Here is a 19,262-nt window from a genome sequence, read left to right on the forward strand (position 1 = left end):
ATCAGCAACAGATGTAGGAATCAGCCTGCAGTCCAGCCCCACCTAACGCGGGAGTCCTGTCCACGGCTGCTGTTGTCCTCCCCTGGCTCGGGCGCCTCCAGTGACAGGCCTTATGTTCATCAAGAGACCTCATGTCGTTTGACAGAAGCTGCTAGGAAGTCCCTTTGAACAGATATGCAACATGGAGGCGTGTATGAAACACACACAAGTGCATCTCTTAGTTTCCCTCTTATAGACGAGGAAACTGAGGCACAGGGAGGTGGCGACATTGTCCAGGGTCGTACTGGAAAAAATGGAGCTGGGATGCAAACCCAGTCTGGGAACCTGATTCCTGAAACCTCTCCAATAGGTGACCTGTGGGCCCCACCATTAGCTGCCCCTCTGGCTGAAGTGTGGTCTCCCGAAGGCCACTGCCAAGCCCTGGCCTGTGCCCCAGGAGGAGGCAGGGTCTTCCCGACCCAATTCACCGCTTTGACCACGCATTTGGAGTCCCTGGGCAAGAAAGCCTGGAAACCAGAAGTGAGGGCAGCTTGGGTGATTCAGTGGCCCCCAAACGCACTTGGCCGTGACCTCCCTGACCCACACCTCCTCTCCCACCCTCCCCCACCCACTCACATCCCCCTGGGACCTCAGTCTCAGACCAAAGAGCAGGAGGAGGCTGTCTTCCCCTTCTTGCCCACGGAAGGGGCAGTGGGAGGGGCACAGCCTCCCGGTCACAGCCAGGTTCAAGGCGAGGCCTTGTCCTTTCACTGCACCTCCCTGAGCCACGTGGAGCCTGTGGGCCTGGCTTGTGGCCCTGATGACAGTCCCCCATCCAGAGCATGCAGGGGCTTCTCTGCCCTCTCACACCTCCCGTGGCGATGGTGGCCTCTGGGATGAAGGGGCACCCAGGCTGCAAGGGGCTGGCCCTCCCCTTCCGCCTGTCCTCCAATGCTTGGCCACGCGTGTCCTGTTCTCCGGGGACCCTAGCAGACCCCAGCCCCAGGCCCCCGGCCCCATCCTCCCGCCCCGGCCTCGGCTGCCTCGATCCAAGCCCTCCCTGCAAAGGCTGCAAGCGCTTCTGAGGGCTGGAACATCTGGCTAATGACAGGGAAAGTGCTGAGACGACAGGTTATTTCAACACTGTCATCATCCGTTGGGTATTTCAACACTCAGTGCTTGTGCAAGAGACTTAATGGGACCTGTCATAAACTCACACTGTCTCAAAGCTCGGGCACGTCGCAGCGGGGCTGGTGGGGAGTCGGTGGGGTTTAGCAATAGGCGCTGTCTTGGGGCCTGCAGCCTCCTCGGGGTTGTTTTGGCTCTGCCGCGGAAGGCCCGGAGAGAGATCTCAAGGTGTCAGAGAAAACCCAGAGCAATTACCTCTCGGGGTAATTAGATGCTGGCACAGATGGTGGCACGGATAGCCGCCTCCTGCCCTCCCTCCTGAGGGCCAGAGACAGGAGAGGGGAGGACCAGCCGCGGCCTCTGTGCCAGCCCCGTGGGGGAGGAGGCCGAAGATGACCTCATGGAAGCAGCGGCCGTGAATCATGGCCCAGACCGCGTCCCCGCTTCCCTGGGGTGGGCAAGGGTGCGGTCGCGCAGGGGGGCAGCCTCCGTGCCTACAGCCGCCATCCCTGCCCCATGGAGGCAGCTTCTCCAAAGAGCTGGGGGGCAGAGGGGGAGCTCAGGGGCCCCCCGGCCTCTCCACGGCAGGCCGCAGCCCAGCCCTGGCCTCGGAATCCTTGGCTCAGCTCAGCCCGATCCAGGATTCTGTCTGAACCCCAGCCACCCCACTAGGAGGCATCGTGGAGCGTGGAGGGTGGCGTAGCAAGGCCCAGAGGTCACGGCCACACTGGGACAGCTTCAACTGGGGACAATGCCCAGCTCCTGCCACTCACTCTCACAGGCCATCACAGGCACTGCCCCATGCGGGTGACACCGGAAGTGGACAGAGCTGGGCAGGGCAGGGAGGCCGGGGCCTGCGGGAGAGGGAGTGACGGCACAGCCACAGCCACAGAGGCCTCCTGGGCTCAGGATCCCGGGGAGCGTCCTGGGGGAGCCCTGAGGGATGAGTGATCAGAGACCCCCGCAGCCAACTGGAGCCCATGCTGAGCACGTCCAGGCCGGGGTGCAGCCCCCTCGTCCTGACCCACCCTCCCCACGCCCCCAACACACACTTATCTCCAGAGTGTCCTGGGACAGGTGGTGGGAGGTCATGAGGTGGGACTGGGCAGAGAGCACCAAGTCCCACCCTGGACAGGACACCCGGGGAGAGGGATGAGCTTGGAGAAGGCATGGGGTGGACCAGTAGGAGTGTGAGCCGGGAGGACAGGATGCAGGACCCAGGCCCCGTGGGGACACACTGATATGGCCATGGCAGGCCTGGGCCAGGGTGGCTCGGGAGCACAGAACCCCTGTGCCGGCACTGGGGAGCCACAGAAGGTCTCTGACCACAGGAGTTCCCAGCACACTAGGGTGCTCTCAGCCCCTTCTTAAGTTTGTTCTGACAGCAGCAAGTAAAGAGCTCTGGGGGTGGGTAGGAGGTGGGAGGTGCAGAGAGGACCAGGAAGCCAGACAATAGCGTGATGGTGACAGTGGCCAGAATGAGAAGGTGGAGGGAGAAGTGGCCTGAGGACACTTGGGAGTAGACTCCCCAGGACCGGGGTCCACACTGGGGCGAGCGGGCCAAGGAGGGGCCCTTCTCAGAAACAGGCTGCAGAGGTGGGGGCAGGGCAGCTGGCGACGGGCTCACAGGGACTTCTGGGTTTCCATGGCAATCAGCCCCACAGGGGCCCGGCGGTCTTCATGCCCTCCACCGCAGTGACCCTCTGCTTCCATCTGACCCTTCGGAGCCACTCGGACGTTCTCCCAGGGGACACGCCACCCAAGAACATGGTTTTCTACGGTTCTCACCTCCTCCTCCAGGAATGAAACTCTTTCCCCCAAAAACAGGCTCCCTCCTTGCACCCACTCCTGGCCTCCTCCTCCTCCTCCAGAGTCACCTCCCTTGACCTCTCCTGGGCTGTACAGATGTCCCCAAGAAGGTCACCACGGCAGCCCTCCCAGCCACCCAGCCCTGTCCTCCCCTGTTCTTCCCCCGCGTGGCCCCCCCAGCCCAGGCCCACCCCCGTCCCCGCCCCAGTTCACCGACACTTCAGTGTGGCTTCCTCTCGGGCACCTGCCTCCCCGCCAATGCCGAGGACCCCACTTGCCGGTGTTCAAGGGCCCACAATGAACAGCCATGAAGTGGACAGGGCCCTGGGCGTGGAGTCGGCAGACACGGTGGCAGTCCCGGTGCACCCGTGACACGCTCTGCCACCGTGAGGAAGCTACTGACCATCGCTGGGCTTCCAATTCCTGCCCTGCAAAAGCAGGCGGTGGCCTCAGTTTCTCCGGTCAAGAGATGACATCGTGGTATGGCGGAGAAAGGCCCCTGAGCACAGCTGGGCCTTGGGCCAGGGTTTTAGCTCTGTTTCCCGGGCCCTGACTTCTCGTCTGTCTGTAAATGGGGTATAATAACCGCTGTCTCAGACATAGCCCAGAGCAGGTGCCACATGAGCACAGCATGATGTTCTCAGTGTGACAGGGCAGCATACCATCTTGTTCTAGAACCTTCTATTGTTCCTTGACAGGCCATCCCCAGCTATGAGGCTGGAACACCAACCACTTGCCGAAAACAGGTCTGTGGTCTCAGCAAAGTCAAGCTGTAACCTCAGGGACAAGCCCCTTCCCCAGAGGCCCCCGGAGAGCTGCTGGAGCCAAGCCAAGGGGTCTCTGAGGGTTCAACACCCTGAGTCTGGGTGACCCCTCAGGAGACATCACAAGCCACGGAGCCGGGGGGGCAGGTGGGGTGGCACTTGCTCACTCTCTCTCCTGCTCCCCTCTCACCCCCCCTCCCACGAATGCCAACCTGCCCCTCCCAGTGCCAGGCACATTCAAGGGCTTGGAGAACGTGCTGGAAACTCAGGATGGAGCAACATGGCCTCATGCCCGCTCCACGCCCGGCACACGCCGGGCACCAGGGGCTGCAGGTCCCTGCTCCCCCGACCCCAGCAGACTCCCTGAGCCCACGGGGGCTGGGCACGGCATGCAGAGAGGCCCCCAGCCCCTCAGGACGAGGCCCACAGGCCGGCCGTGGAGCTGTGGGACCCCCAGGGGGGCGCCCAGTCTGGCCCTGACCCCGGGCTCTGGGGCGGCCTCGGGCCCGGCCTCCCGCTTGGCAAGGGGCAGCGCAGACGCCACAGCTCGGGCCGAGGGCCTCCCGCCGTCGCCTCCCCCACTGCCGTGCCGGATGGCACCGTCTCCTAATGCATCTGCCTGTTTACATTCCCCCAACGAAAAGCAGCTTTGTTTATGGAAAAGAGCTATTTTGGTTCCACGTTTTCTCTCAGCTCCTCCAACTCGCAGGCGGAATGGCGGCTGCTCTCTTGGGGAGCTGAGGGGAGCCTCGGAGCCGTCTCCACCCCCTTGGGGGAGGTGCTGCGGGGAAGAGGACAGTGTCATCGCCCCCGTGAAGGCCCTGGAAAAATGACCACCGTGTGGGCCGGCGTCCAACACAGGTCAGTGCGGCCTCGCCCAGAGGCAGGTGCATGGGGTCCTCTCGAGCCCGTGACTCAGACACCGCCCACCCCATCGGGGACCGGGCTGTCCTCCCCTCCCACAGCCCTGCCAGGGGAGCAGCGTCCTTATCCCCACTGCACAGAGGAGGGACTGAGGCTGCAGAGACGAGGTGGCACCTGCAACATCACAGAGCCAGTGAGGGGAGAGTCCCTTCCCAGGCCCCAGGGATCTTTCCCCAAATCTCATGACTTTTCCCCCCCGATGCCACCCCGTGATGGAAGGAGATGCATATATCTCATGGAGAGGGGAGTCGGGGCAGTCCAGGGTCACAGCCACTTCTCTGAAAAGCCACTGCAAACGTTAACTGCAGTCCCAGGACGCCAGGAACGAATCGTGAGCAGCAATAGTCCAGCTCTCCAGCACGGGCGCCTCTCCGGGAAGAAGCTGCCGTTTCCCAGGTGGGAACCCAAGGGCAGGGCTCGAAGGGCAGGAGGGCACAATCACAGCAGCCCTGAGAGCAAACGGCAGGCCCCGCATCTGCATCCCCCGCATCTGCATCCCCCTCATCTGCATCCCCAGGGAGGGCAAGGTGAGCGGTGCGGGTGCAGAGGGCTCCACCGAGGCCAACCTGTGGCTCTGGGTGGGACGCCTGCCCCCTCCCTCACCGTCCTCTTGCCTCCTCCGCGGAACTTGCCATTTCTGGTGCGTTCACGCTACCTGTGCCACCTGGGCAGGTCAGCAGCTGTCACCATGACGACAAAGAAAAAGAAAGCCTGACACTCCCTAGAGAGACCACAGGACACCTTCCCCTGCCCTAATTCTCAGGCCCCAAGATGGGGACCACTGATGGGGGTGGGGCCACTCCAGGCCCCCCAGGCCAGGGACCGTGACGAGGGTGTGATCAGAGAAGAGCTTCAGGGTTCTCAGACAAGAGGCTGGACAGCTCCGGCCCTGTGACTTGCTTCCCCGATGCCCTTGTTGGGGGACTCCCAGCCTGTGGCCCCTGGTGTCCCTGGGACTCCTGCATAGCAGAGCAGTGTTCTGGGCCGGGGCCACATCCCCTGGCGTGAAGCCATCAGACTAAGCCTAGGGAGACGCTGCTTCCCGAGGGACCTGTCATCACAGGCTCCTGCTCTGCCTTGCCACAAGGGAACTGTGGACCCTCGAGGGAGGGACACACACCAGGTGCGCTGGCTCTTGGGCAGATGGGCGTCTGCTTCACAAACGAGCCAGAAGCCAGCCTGGCACCACAGCGGCGGCCTTTTCTCCATCCCCTCGGGGTGGTCCCGGGCAGCACGAGCGGAAGCTCTTCACCCATTCACTCCAAGCTGGGCTGCGGAGGGCGGGGCAGGGCTGCCAGGGCTAGACGACAGTCACAGTCACCGAGTCAGTGCCAGCGTCTTCGCGGGGTGTCTCCTGCAGAGCCATCCCCAGGGGAAAATGTGGCCACTTGACCCAGTGACCTTCTGTCCCTGGTGTTCTTCCCAGTGGTGATCTCTTCACCTCTATTCATGGAAACAGCCAACTTGACCCAGGCCCCGTGGGCAGTGCCGGGAATGGATGCCGGTGGCAGTTTGGAAAACACAGTCTTGGCCGTCCCCTGCCTCCCTCCTGCTTCACCACACAGGAGAGAATGCGTGGCCAGGGTGCTAGGCTCACTCGACCCGGCTGCACCCCACGGGCCCACAGCCCTACCTGGAGTCCAGGGATCCCTCACTTGGGCACAGCCCTCTACAGTCTATAGAACGCTTTCCCCACCCTCCAAGGTGGGCAGGGAAACAGAGAAGGGCTGGGACTTCGCTGATGGCAAGCCCCCCCCAGCGAGGGCCCGTGCCCTCCTTTCTCCACCTTGGCTCACAGCGTGCCCACTCTGTGCCCACTCTGTGCCCAGCAGTGGCAGAGGCCTGGGGTGGGCTGGGGAAGGGCCCCTGTGAGGACCACCCTGGCTGGGGGAGATGCAAACATGGAGACCCAGAATCTTCAGGGGGCTGCCCAGAGTGCACGTTGGGAGAGGCAGCCCTTCTGTGCCCCTCTGCCCTGGCGGGCTCCCAATTCCACCCTCACCCTCATCCTCACCCCTACATGCCTCCCGTCCGGTCTGCCTCCTTAACTCTGCTCACACCTGCCCCCCTATGCCGGGCCCACGGCAGATACCTCCAACCAGCCCCCGCCCTGGCCTCAGCCCTGCATGCAGCAGGGGGTCCCACTAAAACCCAGACCCGACCCTGCTCCTGGCCCACCTGGCATGATCCCACCACCCAGACGACCAACCTTGATTCTGCTGCCTGAATTTGAGGCCAACACAAAATCACCCCCGTATCACAGCTGACACAGGTCACTGGCTGCCTGGCATCAGAATCATGGGCCTACCTCTCACTCTTCCCACCAGACGGTGAGCTGGCCTGGGGTGGACACATTCCTTCTGCTGCCTTCCCAGACATCTCTGAAAGCTCCCCCTGTGCCTGGGGAATGACCCGCCTTCTAAACAACATCCGCCTTTCCAGACTCCCTTGCAGCTAAGGCTTCGTCATGTGTCCTGGGCTCCCCCCATCAATGCACCTACCAGGTGACTCAGGACGTAGATGTCACGTGGAATGCATTCTGGCTGGCGAGGGGTCGGCTCCCATGCCCAGCTGCTGGCATGCCCACCATGCCCACCATGTCTGGTGTCGGAGTCCACCCCAGCAGTTCTGTGGTGGGGTTTGGGGCCCCACTGCTGGTTGTGTGGCCTCCAAGCCTGGCACTCCGGCTTTCCTGGAGATTCCACAAGCTATGCAGGAGCCTTCAATAAATTCCTCACCTGCCTAAACCAGCTGGAGTTGGTTTCTGTATCTGAAATTACAGACCCTGGTGTGTTCAGGATAATGGAAATGCCCCAGGGGCCCCGGCTCAACCCAGCTGCAGAAGGTCGGGGGCGTTTGCACGTGATCCGGAAGGCAGCCCCGCCCTCTCCACGCCAGGCCTTGCTGGGCAGCAGGCTGGGGTGGGAGGGAATGGAGGTTCGTCAGGCCAGATCCTCCCTGGCCCGTGAGAGGCCCAGCCACCAACTGGGCCAGGACAGAGGTCTGAGCAATGGTGCCGTCGGACCTCAGTGGGCCTGCACACCCAGGTGGTCCCACGCAGGGCACTCCTGACGTCTGCCCCACTGCTGTGAAGCTGGCTCGTACCTCCCAACCTCTGCTATCCCCTTCTCCTCATCCTTTAAGACTGAGCGTCTCAACGTCTCTTTCAGGAAGCTTCCAGCCCCACCCCTTCTGGGTCAGGTGCCTCCGTAGAGGACCCAGAACCTCCAGGGTCACACCTGCCAACACACGTCTACACCATTTTGTAACTGTCCATTTCCACATTTGTCTATCTCCCTACTGGATGGTGACCCCCCGAGGGCAGGGGTCAAAGCTGATCTTCTGTAAGAATCCAGGGCCAGGCACAGTCGTGATGCAGTAGGTGCGCAGTGAGTGTTTGCTGAGTGACTATGTGAGTGAGTGCATGAATATGCTCCCCCACGGAAGAAGCCAGAGGCCTCACCTCTGTGAGAGCAGGAGAGAGAAGTGAGAAGTGTCATTTCTGGGTGGCCCTGTGGCTTGGTGGGCAGCACCTACCTCTACCTGAGCCCCCCCGGCCTGTGTGGGGCTGGCCCACACCTGCTGCTCCAGCCGCCGTGGGTTTTTAGCAAACTCAATGGAAAAACGTTTCCCGGGAAATAAATCTGGAGCCGCCGACTTGCTTCAATGCCCCCCTCATTTTACTATTGATTTGTATCGTGCAGACTTAAACCTTCCCGTTTGTCCACCAGGGACACCGGTCCGACTCATGTCAAGGAATGAGGCTGCGATAGTCACTTCCTGAGTGGCTTTGAGTAGACGTCAAGTGTGTCCCTTTGGAACCACTCTTCTTCCCTCGTGTGGCAGGTGTGGGGAGCCCTGAGGGGCCCCGTGGAGGGATCTAGCAGCTCCACCCGCCCTGCCCGGCTGCCGCAGCCAGCGCAAAAGGCCAAGTGCAAAGGGTCCCTGCTCCTCTAGGCCACGGCTGCCCGAGACCCACACGCTGGTGCTGCAGCTGGCGTGGGTGGGGTCACCCAGACCCCAGGCCGAGGGGGGTAGCAGGTTGAACTCTCTTCCCAGGGTGCCTGCGATGTCTTGTTGTGGAGGCGGCACAGGTTGCATCTCACAGTCCCATGACCTGGAGCCCAGCCTCTTCTGAATTTCAGTTTGGGGACAGTCTCAGCTTCTTGCAAGAGATGCCTCAGTGCTCCAGCACAATCACCAGATGTAAAACTCCTCTTCCCAGTTTCCACCCAAACCCGCTCACACCAGGCATCTGCGTGGGTAGAAGGTTTACTGATGGCTGGAGAGACACGGGGATCAGCTTTGCAATTACAGGAGCCTATTAAATCCCTCGCCTTAGATGTCTCTCTGCCGCCTCTGCCCTGGCATTCCCCGCCCCGCCCTCCTCCTGCCCTTGCAACCCTGCCCGCTGTCAAAGCGGAACCGTCCAGCCCCCACGGTCCCGCCTTCTACCCAGGAGCATCTGATTCATTTTCCTAAACAAGGAGGATTTCCTTCTAAGCAGAGTCTGGTGCCAGTTCTTAAAACAATGGATTTTTACCCCAGGACACTAGCATCAGAGTCACCTTCACGGCACAGTTCCTGGCACCTCTTGTATTCCAAGGGCCTGGAACTGAGTGGGGCGTCCAGGGGAGGAGACCCTGAGTAGACCAGAGCCGCGCAGGTGGGGAGATGCACCACCCAGCCCCGGCGGGGACAGACAGGGGCAGCCACCTGTACCTGGAGAAGCCAGAAAGGGCTTTGGCAAGGAGGTGGTGGGAAAGCCAGCCTCAAAGGGGTTCCACGAGGAGAAGGCAGTGGGAACAGTCAGCCGTCAATACCTAAGACGCACTGTAGTCATTGGGTTTGGCATCTGCCTCCTCCACCAGACTGGGAGCTCCTGGAAGGTGAGGCCGGGGCCAAGTGCAATCAGCCTCAAGCCCCAGGAGAAGAAAGGGGGGAAGTGGAGTAGGGAAGGAGCTGCAGCAGCAGCAACTAAGTCCCAGGGCCCCTGGAAGCCACAGGATCCCTGAGGCTGCAGCAGAGACGAGAGGCGGGACTGGCTGGACATCTACTCTGCACGTGCCAGCAGACGTGGTGGCTTCCAGCTGCAAGCGGGCAGGCCTGGGCTTTAACAGGTCCTTGGTCCCCACCTACAACAGGCTTTTTACATCAAGCATTTGTGACCCACCAAAAATCCCGTCACAAGCCCTGTGCTCTGACAAGCACTGTGATCTCACATCTGTCCAGGACTCTGCAGTTAGGATGATGTTTTAACACCCGCGAGCTCAGAGCTACGGTGCAGACCCTACACTCCACCCAGGACCCCACAGGATGGAGGGGGGGAAGCGAAACAGTGGCAGGCTCCAGGCACTGAGCACAGTGTGGGATTATCACCGGTGAGTAGGTTCTCTGTCCCCTCAAACTCCCCCGTTCCTGGGACTTGCAGTGAGCGTGGGCATGGCAGAGGGTAGAATTAACTGCATACTCCTTGCTCTGTTCTCTGATGGCTGTTTGAGTGGCCTGTCTTGAATCCTGGAGCCCAGTGCACAGAGAAGGAACCTTCTGCATTTTGTCTGTGCCCACCTGCTCCCTGCAGTGCCTCACCCCGTGCCAGGTCTACACACAGCTGCAAAAGGAGCAGTGACCAGCTTGCCCCTGCACACAAGGGCTGGGATCATCTGAGGGGTTTAATACAATGCCAATACCCAGGCTCCACCTCCAAAGATCTTGATTTAATGGCCAGAGGGGGGGCCTGGGCATCAGTATTTTATTAAACTCCTCAGATGATCCTAGGTAGAGCAAGGGTTGAGGTCGTATTCCACTGCTATAGTATTTCCTGCAGCGAATGCAGCCAAAGCCCCCATGAAGTGTGTACCTGGAAGGCTGGATCCTGGGAGTACGTTCGATGCCATGTCAAATCTGGCCCACTCAGTGGCTCCAAGTCCCCGCTGTATCCACTGACTCCTCAATCCCCATGTCCAGCCTAGACATATTTTAGGCTCCGAAATACAGCCAGGGCAGGGGCAGCTCTACCTGCAGGCCCATAGGCACCGACACATGCAGTAAGGGGCTGATTCTCCTCCCAAGCAGGTGTCTGTCTCCACCTGCACATAGGACCTTGGCCGATGGCACTGCCACCCTGGGGAACAGCTGTGTTTGCCATATGCTTTAGGCTATTGGTGCTGGAAAGTCAGTGTGACTTACCCCAGGCAATGAAAGGGTCTGGGGTATCTTCTGCAGCTAAGGAGGTTCAGGGTACAGCCCAGCCCAAGGGGCATTTATCGCTAAGGCTCACTCACACCACCAAGGACCTCATCTCTTCATGCTGAACTATCCCAGGGAATGACTCTGATCGGCCTGGTCGAGTGCCCACCCTCCTCCAGTCCACTGAGGACACGCGTGGGGTCGTGGAGCACACACAGGGCTGCTAGAGCCATGTCTAGCACAGAGGCAGAGGGAATTCCATTTAGGATAGTGGAGAAAAGCCAGATCTCAGCCACCTCTCTTCCCCCAAAGACTAACCATTTGCAGTCTTGGATAAGCGTCAGTGAAACACCCAAGGATTGGCCATTACAGCCCCATTGCCCATGCTTGAATAGGCAGCTGTTACCAGAACCCAGCAAGAACAGCAGCATAAGAGAGGGGTGTACAACTAAGGTCTGCCACAGTTAGGTGAACGCAGCCATTGCCCAATGTAGAAGAGCAGGCATTGGGGGCAGAGAGCCCCAGCCTCCCTCTCTGCCTGCCATCTTAAGCTTCTTCTGGCTTCTCATTGGCTAAATGTCACTGGAAGCCAGAGAGAGCCCAAGCACTGCACTCCATGGAGGTGAGCCTTCCCTGCACAGAGCAGGTGGAGAGGCATGGGGAATACAGCTAGAGGGGCAAATGCAAAGCGTCCTACCTGTTGGGCAACCACTCAAATGGCACCTGCTCTCTGGGCTCCAGTTATCCAGCGGCAGCAATAAAGTCACCCTTGTATCCTCCATGTGTTCTTCCTCTCCATTTCATCACCAAGTCCTACTGATTTCACCTCCTAGACACTTCTAGAGTCTGTCCCATCCTCTGTCTCTCCACTTTCCCTCGGTTCAAGCCTTCAAGGCCTCTCACTTTGGACAACTGCAGGGATTTCTCAACTGGCTTCTCTATGTCTGATCAAATCCACCTCCCAATACTCAGTCGACCTGCCTGTGGCCCTTCCCAGCAGAGACCCTCCCAGGGGCCCCACTGCACGCAGAACAGCAGCCTCTGCCTGCGTGCTCCAGAGCTACGGACCTGCTCCAAGTGGGTCGTAGCAAGGTCAGCAAGATTGGTGACCGCCTGGCTAAGGAATCTGGGACTCCTCCCTTAGGCAATGGGAAACCATTGAAGGCACAATTACGATGTTGTTGTTAACTTTTCCTTTTGCAATAATTTCAGACTTTCCAAAAAGTTGCAAAAATACTACAAAGAATTCCTATATATCCTTTACTCAGGTTCTGCAATGCTGCCATCTTACACAGCACAATTATCAAAATCAGGACATAACGTGACCTAATCTACATATTTGAATTTCAAGTTTAAATTCAAATTTGATTGTCCCCACTTGTCCCACTAATGTCCCTCTCCTGGTCCAGGATTCAATCTAGGATCACCCAGCTCTTAGTCTCCTTTAATCTGGAACACTTCCTCAGTCTTTGACCTTGACACTTTTGAATGGCACTGGCCAGTTGCTTTCTAGAATAACCCTCCATTTGGCTTTATCTGATGTGTCCTCACAATTAAATTCAGGTTATGCATTTTGGGTAAGAAAACCACAAAAGTCAAATTGTATCTTTCTCAGTGCATGAAGTCAGTTTGTCCCAATACTGGTGATATTAATTTTGACTATCGGAGTCAGATGTTGTCTGCCAAGTTTCTGCTGTATGAAGTTACTATTTTCCCCTTTGTTATCAATAAGCATCCTGTGGGGAAATACTTTGAGACTAGGTAACGGTCCTGTTTCTCACATACTTATTGTCCACCAATTTTAACATCCATTAATGATGCTTTCCTGAAACAATGATTATTGTGGCATTTGCCAAATGGTATTCTAAAGTCCATCATTCCTTCTCCATTTAGTAGTTGAAATTCTACTACAAGGAAAAGAAAAGCAGGAAATACATCCAACCAGGAGATAAGCTCCAGGGTTCAAAATAGCCCACCAGATACATCACAAATCATATACTGATAAAGGACTTGTATCAAGAATATATACAGGGCTGGGCGCAGTGGCTCACGTCTGTAATCCCAGCACTCTGGGAGGCCAAGGAGGGAGAATTGCTCAAGCTCAGGAGTTCAAGACCAGCCTGGGGAAGAGCAAGACCCCCTCTCTATTAAAAATAGAAAAATTAAGCAAGCATCATGGCCCATGCCTGTACTTCCAGCTACTCCAGGCTGAAGCAACATCACTTGAGCCCAGGAGTTTGAGGTTGTAGTGAGTTACAATGACACCATTGTACCCTAGCCACGGTGACAGGGCAAGACTCCTGTTTCCAAAAAAAAAAAAAGAGAATATACAGAGAACCCTTACAATTCAATAATAAAAAGACAAATAACCCAATTTGAAAAATGGGCAAAGGATTTGAATTAACATTTCTCCAAAAAAGATTTACAAATGACCAATGAGCACGTAAAAAGATGCTCACCATTATTAGTCAATAGGTGAATGGAAATCAAAACCACAATGAGATATCACCTCTACCCACCTGGGTGGCTGTAAAAAAAAGAACAGATAATAAGTGTCGATGAGGACGTGGAAGACTTGAAACTGTCATATACTGCTGGTAGTAATGTAAAATGGTGCAACCACTTTGGAAAACAGTCTAGTTTTTCCTCAGAAAGTTAAACATACAGTTGCCATATGACCCAGCAATTCCACTCTCAGGCACATACCCAAAAGAAATGAAAACATATGTTCAAACAAAAACTTTGACACGAATATGCATAGCAACATTATTCATAGTAGCCAAAAAATAGAAATAATCCAATGCCCATCGAGTGAGTGACAAATGGATAAATAAGATATGGTATATCCATACAACGGAATATTATTTGGCAATAAAAAGAAATGAAGTACTGCTACATGCTACAACAAGGGCACACCTTGAAAAACATTATGCTAAGTGAAAGAAGCCAGTCACAGAGGACCACTTATTGCAAAATTCCATTTACATGAAATGTCCAGAACCAAGCAAATCTATAGAGACAGAAAGTATTAATAGATCAGTGGTTGCCAGGGGCTGGGGCTGGGGAGGGAAGGAGGAGAGATTGCTAATGAGTTTTTTGGGCGAATGATGAAAATGTTCTAAATTCGATTGTGGTGATGGCTACACAACCCTGTGACTATCCTAAAATCTACTGAATTGTATTGATACATTTTAAATGGATGAATTGCATGGTATGTGAATTATATCTCAATAAAGCTGTTATTTAAAAAGAAAAAGCAAAAAACCAGCAACAGCCCTCTCTGAGCTGCTTGGCAGCAGGAGGCTTTCTCAATCCCACCCAGCCCACCTGAGTTCCTGCCTCCAGCTGCTTTTTGCATACAGCTGGAGCCAAGCAGGAAAGCGGCCCTCTCTCAGGCCAGGCAAACGCAGCACTGACTTGACGGAGTTTCCCGTGATCAAGGCGGGGAAGATTCATTGCTGTATTTTGACCAGCTATCTCTTTATCCCCAGTGAAACAGCCTGAGCCAGACTGTGGTTTTGTGACTTGAAGTCCAAGGCCATGAATCAACATAATCTACTTATCAAGACCAAAGGCTGCGGTCACCGTGCATGCAGAAGGAACAGCTCACAGCGCTTGGCGCCTTCATGCCAGAGGGCTGGGCCTCACCCCGGTGCCCACGGGGGGCCGTGCCCATGGATCCTGCCAGACTAACCACGCACTGCTCTGGGTCATACCTTTCCCACAGCTGTCTCGGCTCTGCCACTCGGAGCCTGGGAGTCTGAGTCCCCACGGGCCTGCTCTGACTCCTGCAGGGGTAGCCAGGCCCGGCTGGGCCCACGCTGGCTCTGAGTTTGGCTTTCTTGCTGGCATTTCCAATATGTTGTAAAACACAACTTCAACCAGGGCCTCTTCCTTCCATTTCAGGCCCTTCCATGCTTTCCAGGAATGATGACAGAGCCCCTGGACATGGCTTGGTGTGACCCCTGGGAGCCCTGCTCCTTGGAGGGGCCCCAGCGGCTCACGGCCCCCAGAGACCCCTCACTGTGAACACATTGGTCTTATTTCAGATCCTGGGGGTCCCCAGTTCCCTCTCACCTCCAGGCCTCTGGACAAGCTTCTCACCCTGCTCTCCTGGCACCCAGCTAATTAGTTAATTAGCCTACTGGGACCATCCTTCAAGGAACGGTCATCCCGACTGAGCCCTGACCGCCCTGGACTCTCTCGTGTCTCCCCTGCCTGCACTGGTCAGTGTGTCAATGTTGCTGCGATCACCGAATTAATGTCTGTCTCTCCCTCCAGGCCATGCCCTGCACGATGACACCCCTGTAGCCGGCACAGAGCCTGGCACACAGAGGACATTCAAAAAGCCTTGTGGACAGAATGAGAGAGCATTGTCCTGGAGTCTCACTTGAGCTCATCCCTGTTTTCAGCTTCTTGAACGACCCCATTTTCCCCAAACATAAATCAGATCTCTGCCCATAACCCTTCAAGAGCTTCCCGCTGTGATTATAATAAAATCCAAACTCCTTGTCACCGTCCACAAGGCCACTCAGGGCCTGGTCCCTGCCCCCCTCCGACATCACACAGGGAGCCCTTGGAACGTTGTAAGCAGAGAAGCATCACCCCTTCTGGACTGACACTTCGGCCACTTAGTGTCCCTTGAACCCCTCCAGGCCCGTTTCCATCTCCCCCTGGGCAGGGCCGGATCAATCAGAAACTGATCACGGACTGAAGAATCCACGCCAGCCGCGCACGAGCACGTGGCACACGCTGCAAAAGGAGGGGGGTGTTTTCGCTGACGTCACTTCGAATTCCAGCACAAGGTGATAATAAAGAGCAGGCGGCTGTGAGTGATTTTATTATTGTTGTCAAATTGGCTACAGGCAGCGCAGCCCCTCGCCACCTGCACCCGAGAGGGCCATTCGCACCAGCACGGGCTGGGGCACGTCGCCACGCGGAGGGAAGACATCTCCCGCCCACCCCGCCACGGGGCAGGTGCAGGAGGAGGGAGGACACGCCTTCATGCTCACCCCATAGGGTTACCTGACATAGGACCTGGCAGGCACCGATAGGTATTTCATGTCACCCCACAGGGCTAGGAGGGGAGTAGGAACACAGTCACTTGGTCACAGGGCAGGAAATCAGTGAGTCTCCACGTGACAGGTTCTCTGAATAGGGGCATAGGAAGGGCTGGGGCACCCACATACCTGCTGTTGGCTTCCTCTGTGATGAGCAGGGGCGGCAGCCGCTGGGACCCTCCTTAGAGCCCCCGCGAGGTGGGGCCGGGCTGCTGGCGGCCACGGGAGACATTGCTTAGGACAAGCAAGAGCAAAGTAGGAAGGGCCTCTGAGCATCCCCTACTGGCTGTTCCCTCTGCAGGACTTTGTCCTTGTCCCCAACCCACACATAGCCCCCTCTCTGGGAGGTCCCATTCTGTGCATTTCTTTTCTCTCTGTTTTTTTTTTTTTTTTTTTTTTTGATGAGTAAACTGGAGCAAAGCCAATAGGAGCTGGTGGGTCCAACACCAGTGGGGGTCTTTTCAATGTGCCTCGCTGGGAACCCTCCTGTTCCCTGGACCCCTGTCCCCCAACAACAGGGAGGAGTAAATGGCAGCAGGAAGAGAGGCAGGATTGGGAAAGGATCAAAAGGGTTCTCCTTAATGACGAGCCAGGCAGTGGAAATCCTGTGATCTGTAAAATTTCAACAGAAACACCAGGGAAAGGAAACACTGGCCAAGTGGGCAGAGAAACCTTGGCCAGGAAAACGGCCTCCTGTTCCAGATTCCGCAGGGGGATCAAAGACAGATTCAGCCGCTCACATCCAGCCCTTGCCAGGGGCCCGCCGCTGTCCCAGGCATTAACACCCACATCGCCATTTGTTTTGTCCACGTGACAACCCTTGGGGAAGGACTAATCATGCCCATTTTACAGGTGGTGGCACTGAGTCTCCGAGGAAGGCAGTGACTGTGGAAGGCAGCCAGGCTTCCAGCTCAGGGCTGTTCTCAGGGAAAGCTGCCGCCTGACCTCCCAGCCCACCCTGTTCCCCACCCCGGATCCCTATGCAGGCCCTGGGGCTTCCAGACCTCTCCTCACCCACCTGCCTGCAGGCCTGTGGCCGGCTACTGTGGGAGGCATTCCAGGCCCTCCCCACAGCCTGTCCCTCAACATTTTGTAAGAAGGGAGAGGCTGGGAACTTTGGGCCCAACACAAAGGACATTAGTAGGTGTTAGAAAAAATAGTTAAGTGTGAAATGAATTCCTGCAACCTCCTGGGCATGCTGGGAACCTTCCTTTCCCCTCTGACAATCCCACAGCTAATAAATCAAAGGCAGCAGCCAGGGCCGGAATGACCAAAACAGAGCTGGAGCCACAGGAGCTGCGAGGGGCCGGGAAGGGACTGCAATGGCCACCTGCCCCTCCCCTGTAGCTCCGGCTTCCTGAGCTTTCTGAGCTCTCCTGGTACACCTAGAATCTGGGCCAGCTGCAGGAGGGCGGGCCCTCACAGCCAGGGCTGGGTCCCCCGGTCATGAGGGGCTCGTCAGAGCCTCTGGACAGACAGGGTCTCCAAGAGGATGCACCTCCCACTCATGGAGTCCCCCTAAATTGCATTCCCAGCGGGCAAGTCCCACCCCACCCCTTCTGACCATAGGCCCCTCTGAGTCCACCAGGCAGGGATTTCTGCTTGGCCCACAGACCAGAAGAGATCTATCCAGAAGCTTTGAGTTCATATCCTCTCTGAGCCCCAGCATATTGGATCTTCACCCCAAGGATACATTTACAACCTAACTTCTGGCAGAATCTAGGCTCTGCAAAGGCAAGGCCTGGGCCTGGCCTAAGTTTTGCAGGCTAAAATGCTAGCCTGGGCCCAGCTGTAGAAGGAGAGAAGAAAGGAGGGAAGGGAGAGAAGTGGGAGGTGAAACGAGAAAGGTGGCCTCATCCAGGACCTGGGATTTTACTCCGAGGGCCACAGTAACAGCGGAAACCAATCATGCAGCAAATATTTACTGAGCACCTACCTTAAGCTCAGCACCATTGCAGACTCTGAAACAACAGCAAGAGACAAAGCAAAGTCCCTGTTCTCATGGCCCTCACGTTCTAGTACAACTTCCCAAGGGGGCAACCGTAAGGACTCTGGATGCAAGTGACAGAAACCCAACTGGAGTAAGCTAAGTAAAAGTGGGGATTTCACTGCCTTGAGTGGTCCACATGTAGGTCAGGCAGGAGAGATGCTGGCCGTTAGGGCCACTGCAGCCAGGGCCCTGTGTGCCTCGGGGCTCTGCCTCTCTCAGTGGGCCAGCCGTGTTTACTCCTGCGGCAGACCCCTCTCTCCATGACGCAAAGGACATGACTTCTGGAAGCTTCTGACTCACCTCCTCTGAGCACCATGACCAGGACAAAAAAGGAGATTTGGTCTTCCTGCTCCAGATTGTAAAGTCCCAGGGAAGGATTGTGATAGGCCCAGGCAGAGTCATATGAGCACCCCCTTGGACCAATCACTATAGGTAAAGAGTTGAGTTTGTCAGAAGCAGCAAGGAAATGCTGCAGGGCTGAGTAACAGATGTCCACTCCATGAGCTATTATTTAGGTTGCTCCTTATCTTACCTCTGGAAAGGAGGGCAATAAAAAGGGGTATGCACTGTGGCCCCCACTTTCTGGCTAAGAAACTGAGGCCTTGAGAGATTTCTCCCATGATGTAATTCTGTTAAGTGGAGCCTGCACCTGCCCAAACCCAGCCCCCCAGTGGCCAGGCCACGCCTGCTCCCACACCAAAGGGAAACTCAATCGGGACTTAATTCCTTCTGGGATTAAAGTGAGAGAAGGGAAAATGGATTTCAAATAAGTTTTGAGAAATTTCATCAAGATTGAAATGGCATTTTCTAGCACATATCCATGCAGAGAGAAGGAAGCCTTGTTCAGACGAGAATCTCAGACCATGCACGGTAGCATTGGAAGACGTTTTAGCAAGAATGTCATCCACCCAGGTGGGTGGTCACGGAAGTTCATGCAAAACTGGAAATAGGATGATAATGGCCATGGTTTACTGAGTGCCAGATACTCTCTATGTATTGGGGATTGCTTCTTCCCCACCCCGAAGTTTCCACTGAGAGTAGGGAGTGCCCTCCTCACTTCCTGCTTCCCTGTTCCACTTCCTTCTCCCCAGCGAGGAGGACAGACTCATCTGACAGGTGGATTTGGGAGAAGGAAGTGACCATGCCCATCTTAGTCCCTTCTGGGCATGGTCCATTCCAATTAGCTGCCCACAGAGAGGTGCCTTCCGACCTCAGTTGACCCAACTCCTGAAAGTCTGTCAATTGAGTTCTGAACTTGGGAAGGGAGGTTTTATTTGCTGGCCTCCCTGAACCCCTGGTATGTACTATGATAATTATCCAACGATACTATGAGGTGAGCATTATTATTCCCATTTTAAAGACAAGAACACTGAGGCTTAATGACCTAAGACGATCCAGCCAATCAGAGACAGAGGCAGG

The 19,262-nt window shown here is 56.4% G+C and overlaps 1 protein-coding gene across 2 annotated transcripts in view; it reads right to left on the reverse strand.

The window, feature by feature from the left end:
• LOC123632575 overlaps positions 1 to 19,262 on the reverse strand; it is a 33,335-nt gene that overhangs the window by 8,421 nt on the left and 5,652 nt on the right. The window contains exons 2-4 of one of the 2 annotated variants that reach the window (XM_045543038.1): positions 15,983 to 16,098; positions 9,173 to 9,326; positions 8,263 to 8,859 (exon numbers count right to left, since the gene is read on the reverse strand). The exons of the other annotated variant lie outside the window; for it this stretch is intronic. Of the exons in view, the coding sequence (XP_045398994.1) occupies positions 8,558 to 8,859; positions 9,173 to 9,326; positions 15,983 to 16,098 (572 nt within the window). The 3' untranslated portion in view covers positions 8,263 to 8,557. Of the gene's footprint in view, positions 1 to 8,262; positions 8,860 to 9,172; positions 9,327 to 15,982; positions 16,099 to 19,262 lie in introns of those variants that run through there. 2 annotated transcript variants of the gene reach the window in all.

This window comes from Lemur catta, chromosome 2 (genome assembly GCF_020740605.2).
Source record: "Lemur catta isolate mLemCat1 chromosome 2, mLemCat1.pri, whole genome shotgun sequence".
Lineage (NCBI taxonomy): Eukaryota > Metazoa > Chordata > Mammalia > Primates > Lemuridae > Lemur > Lemur catta.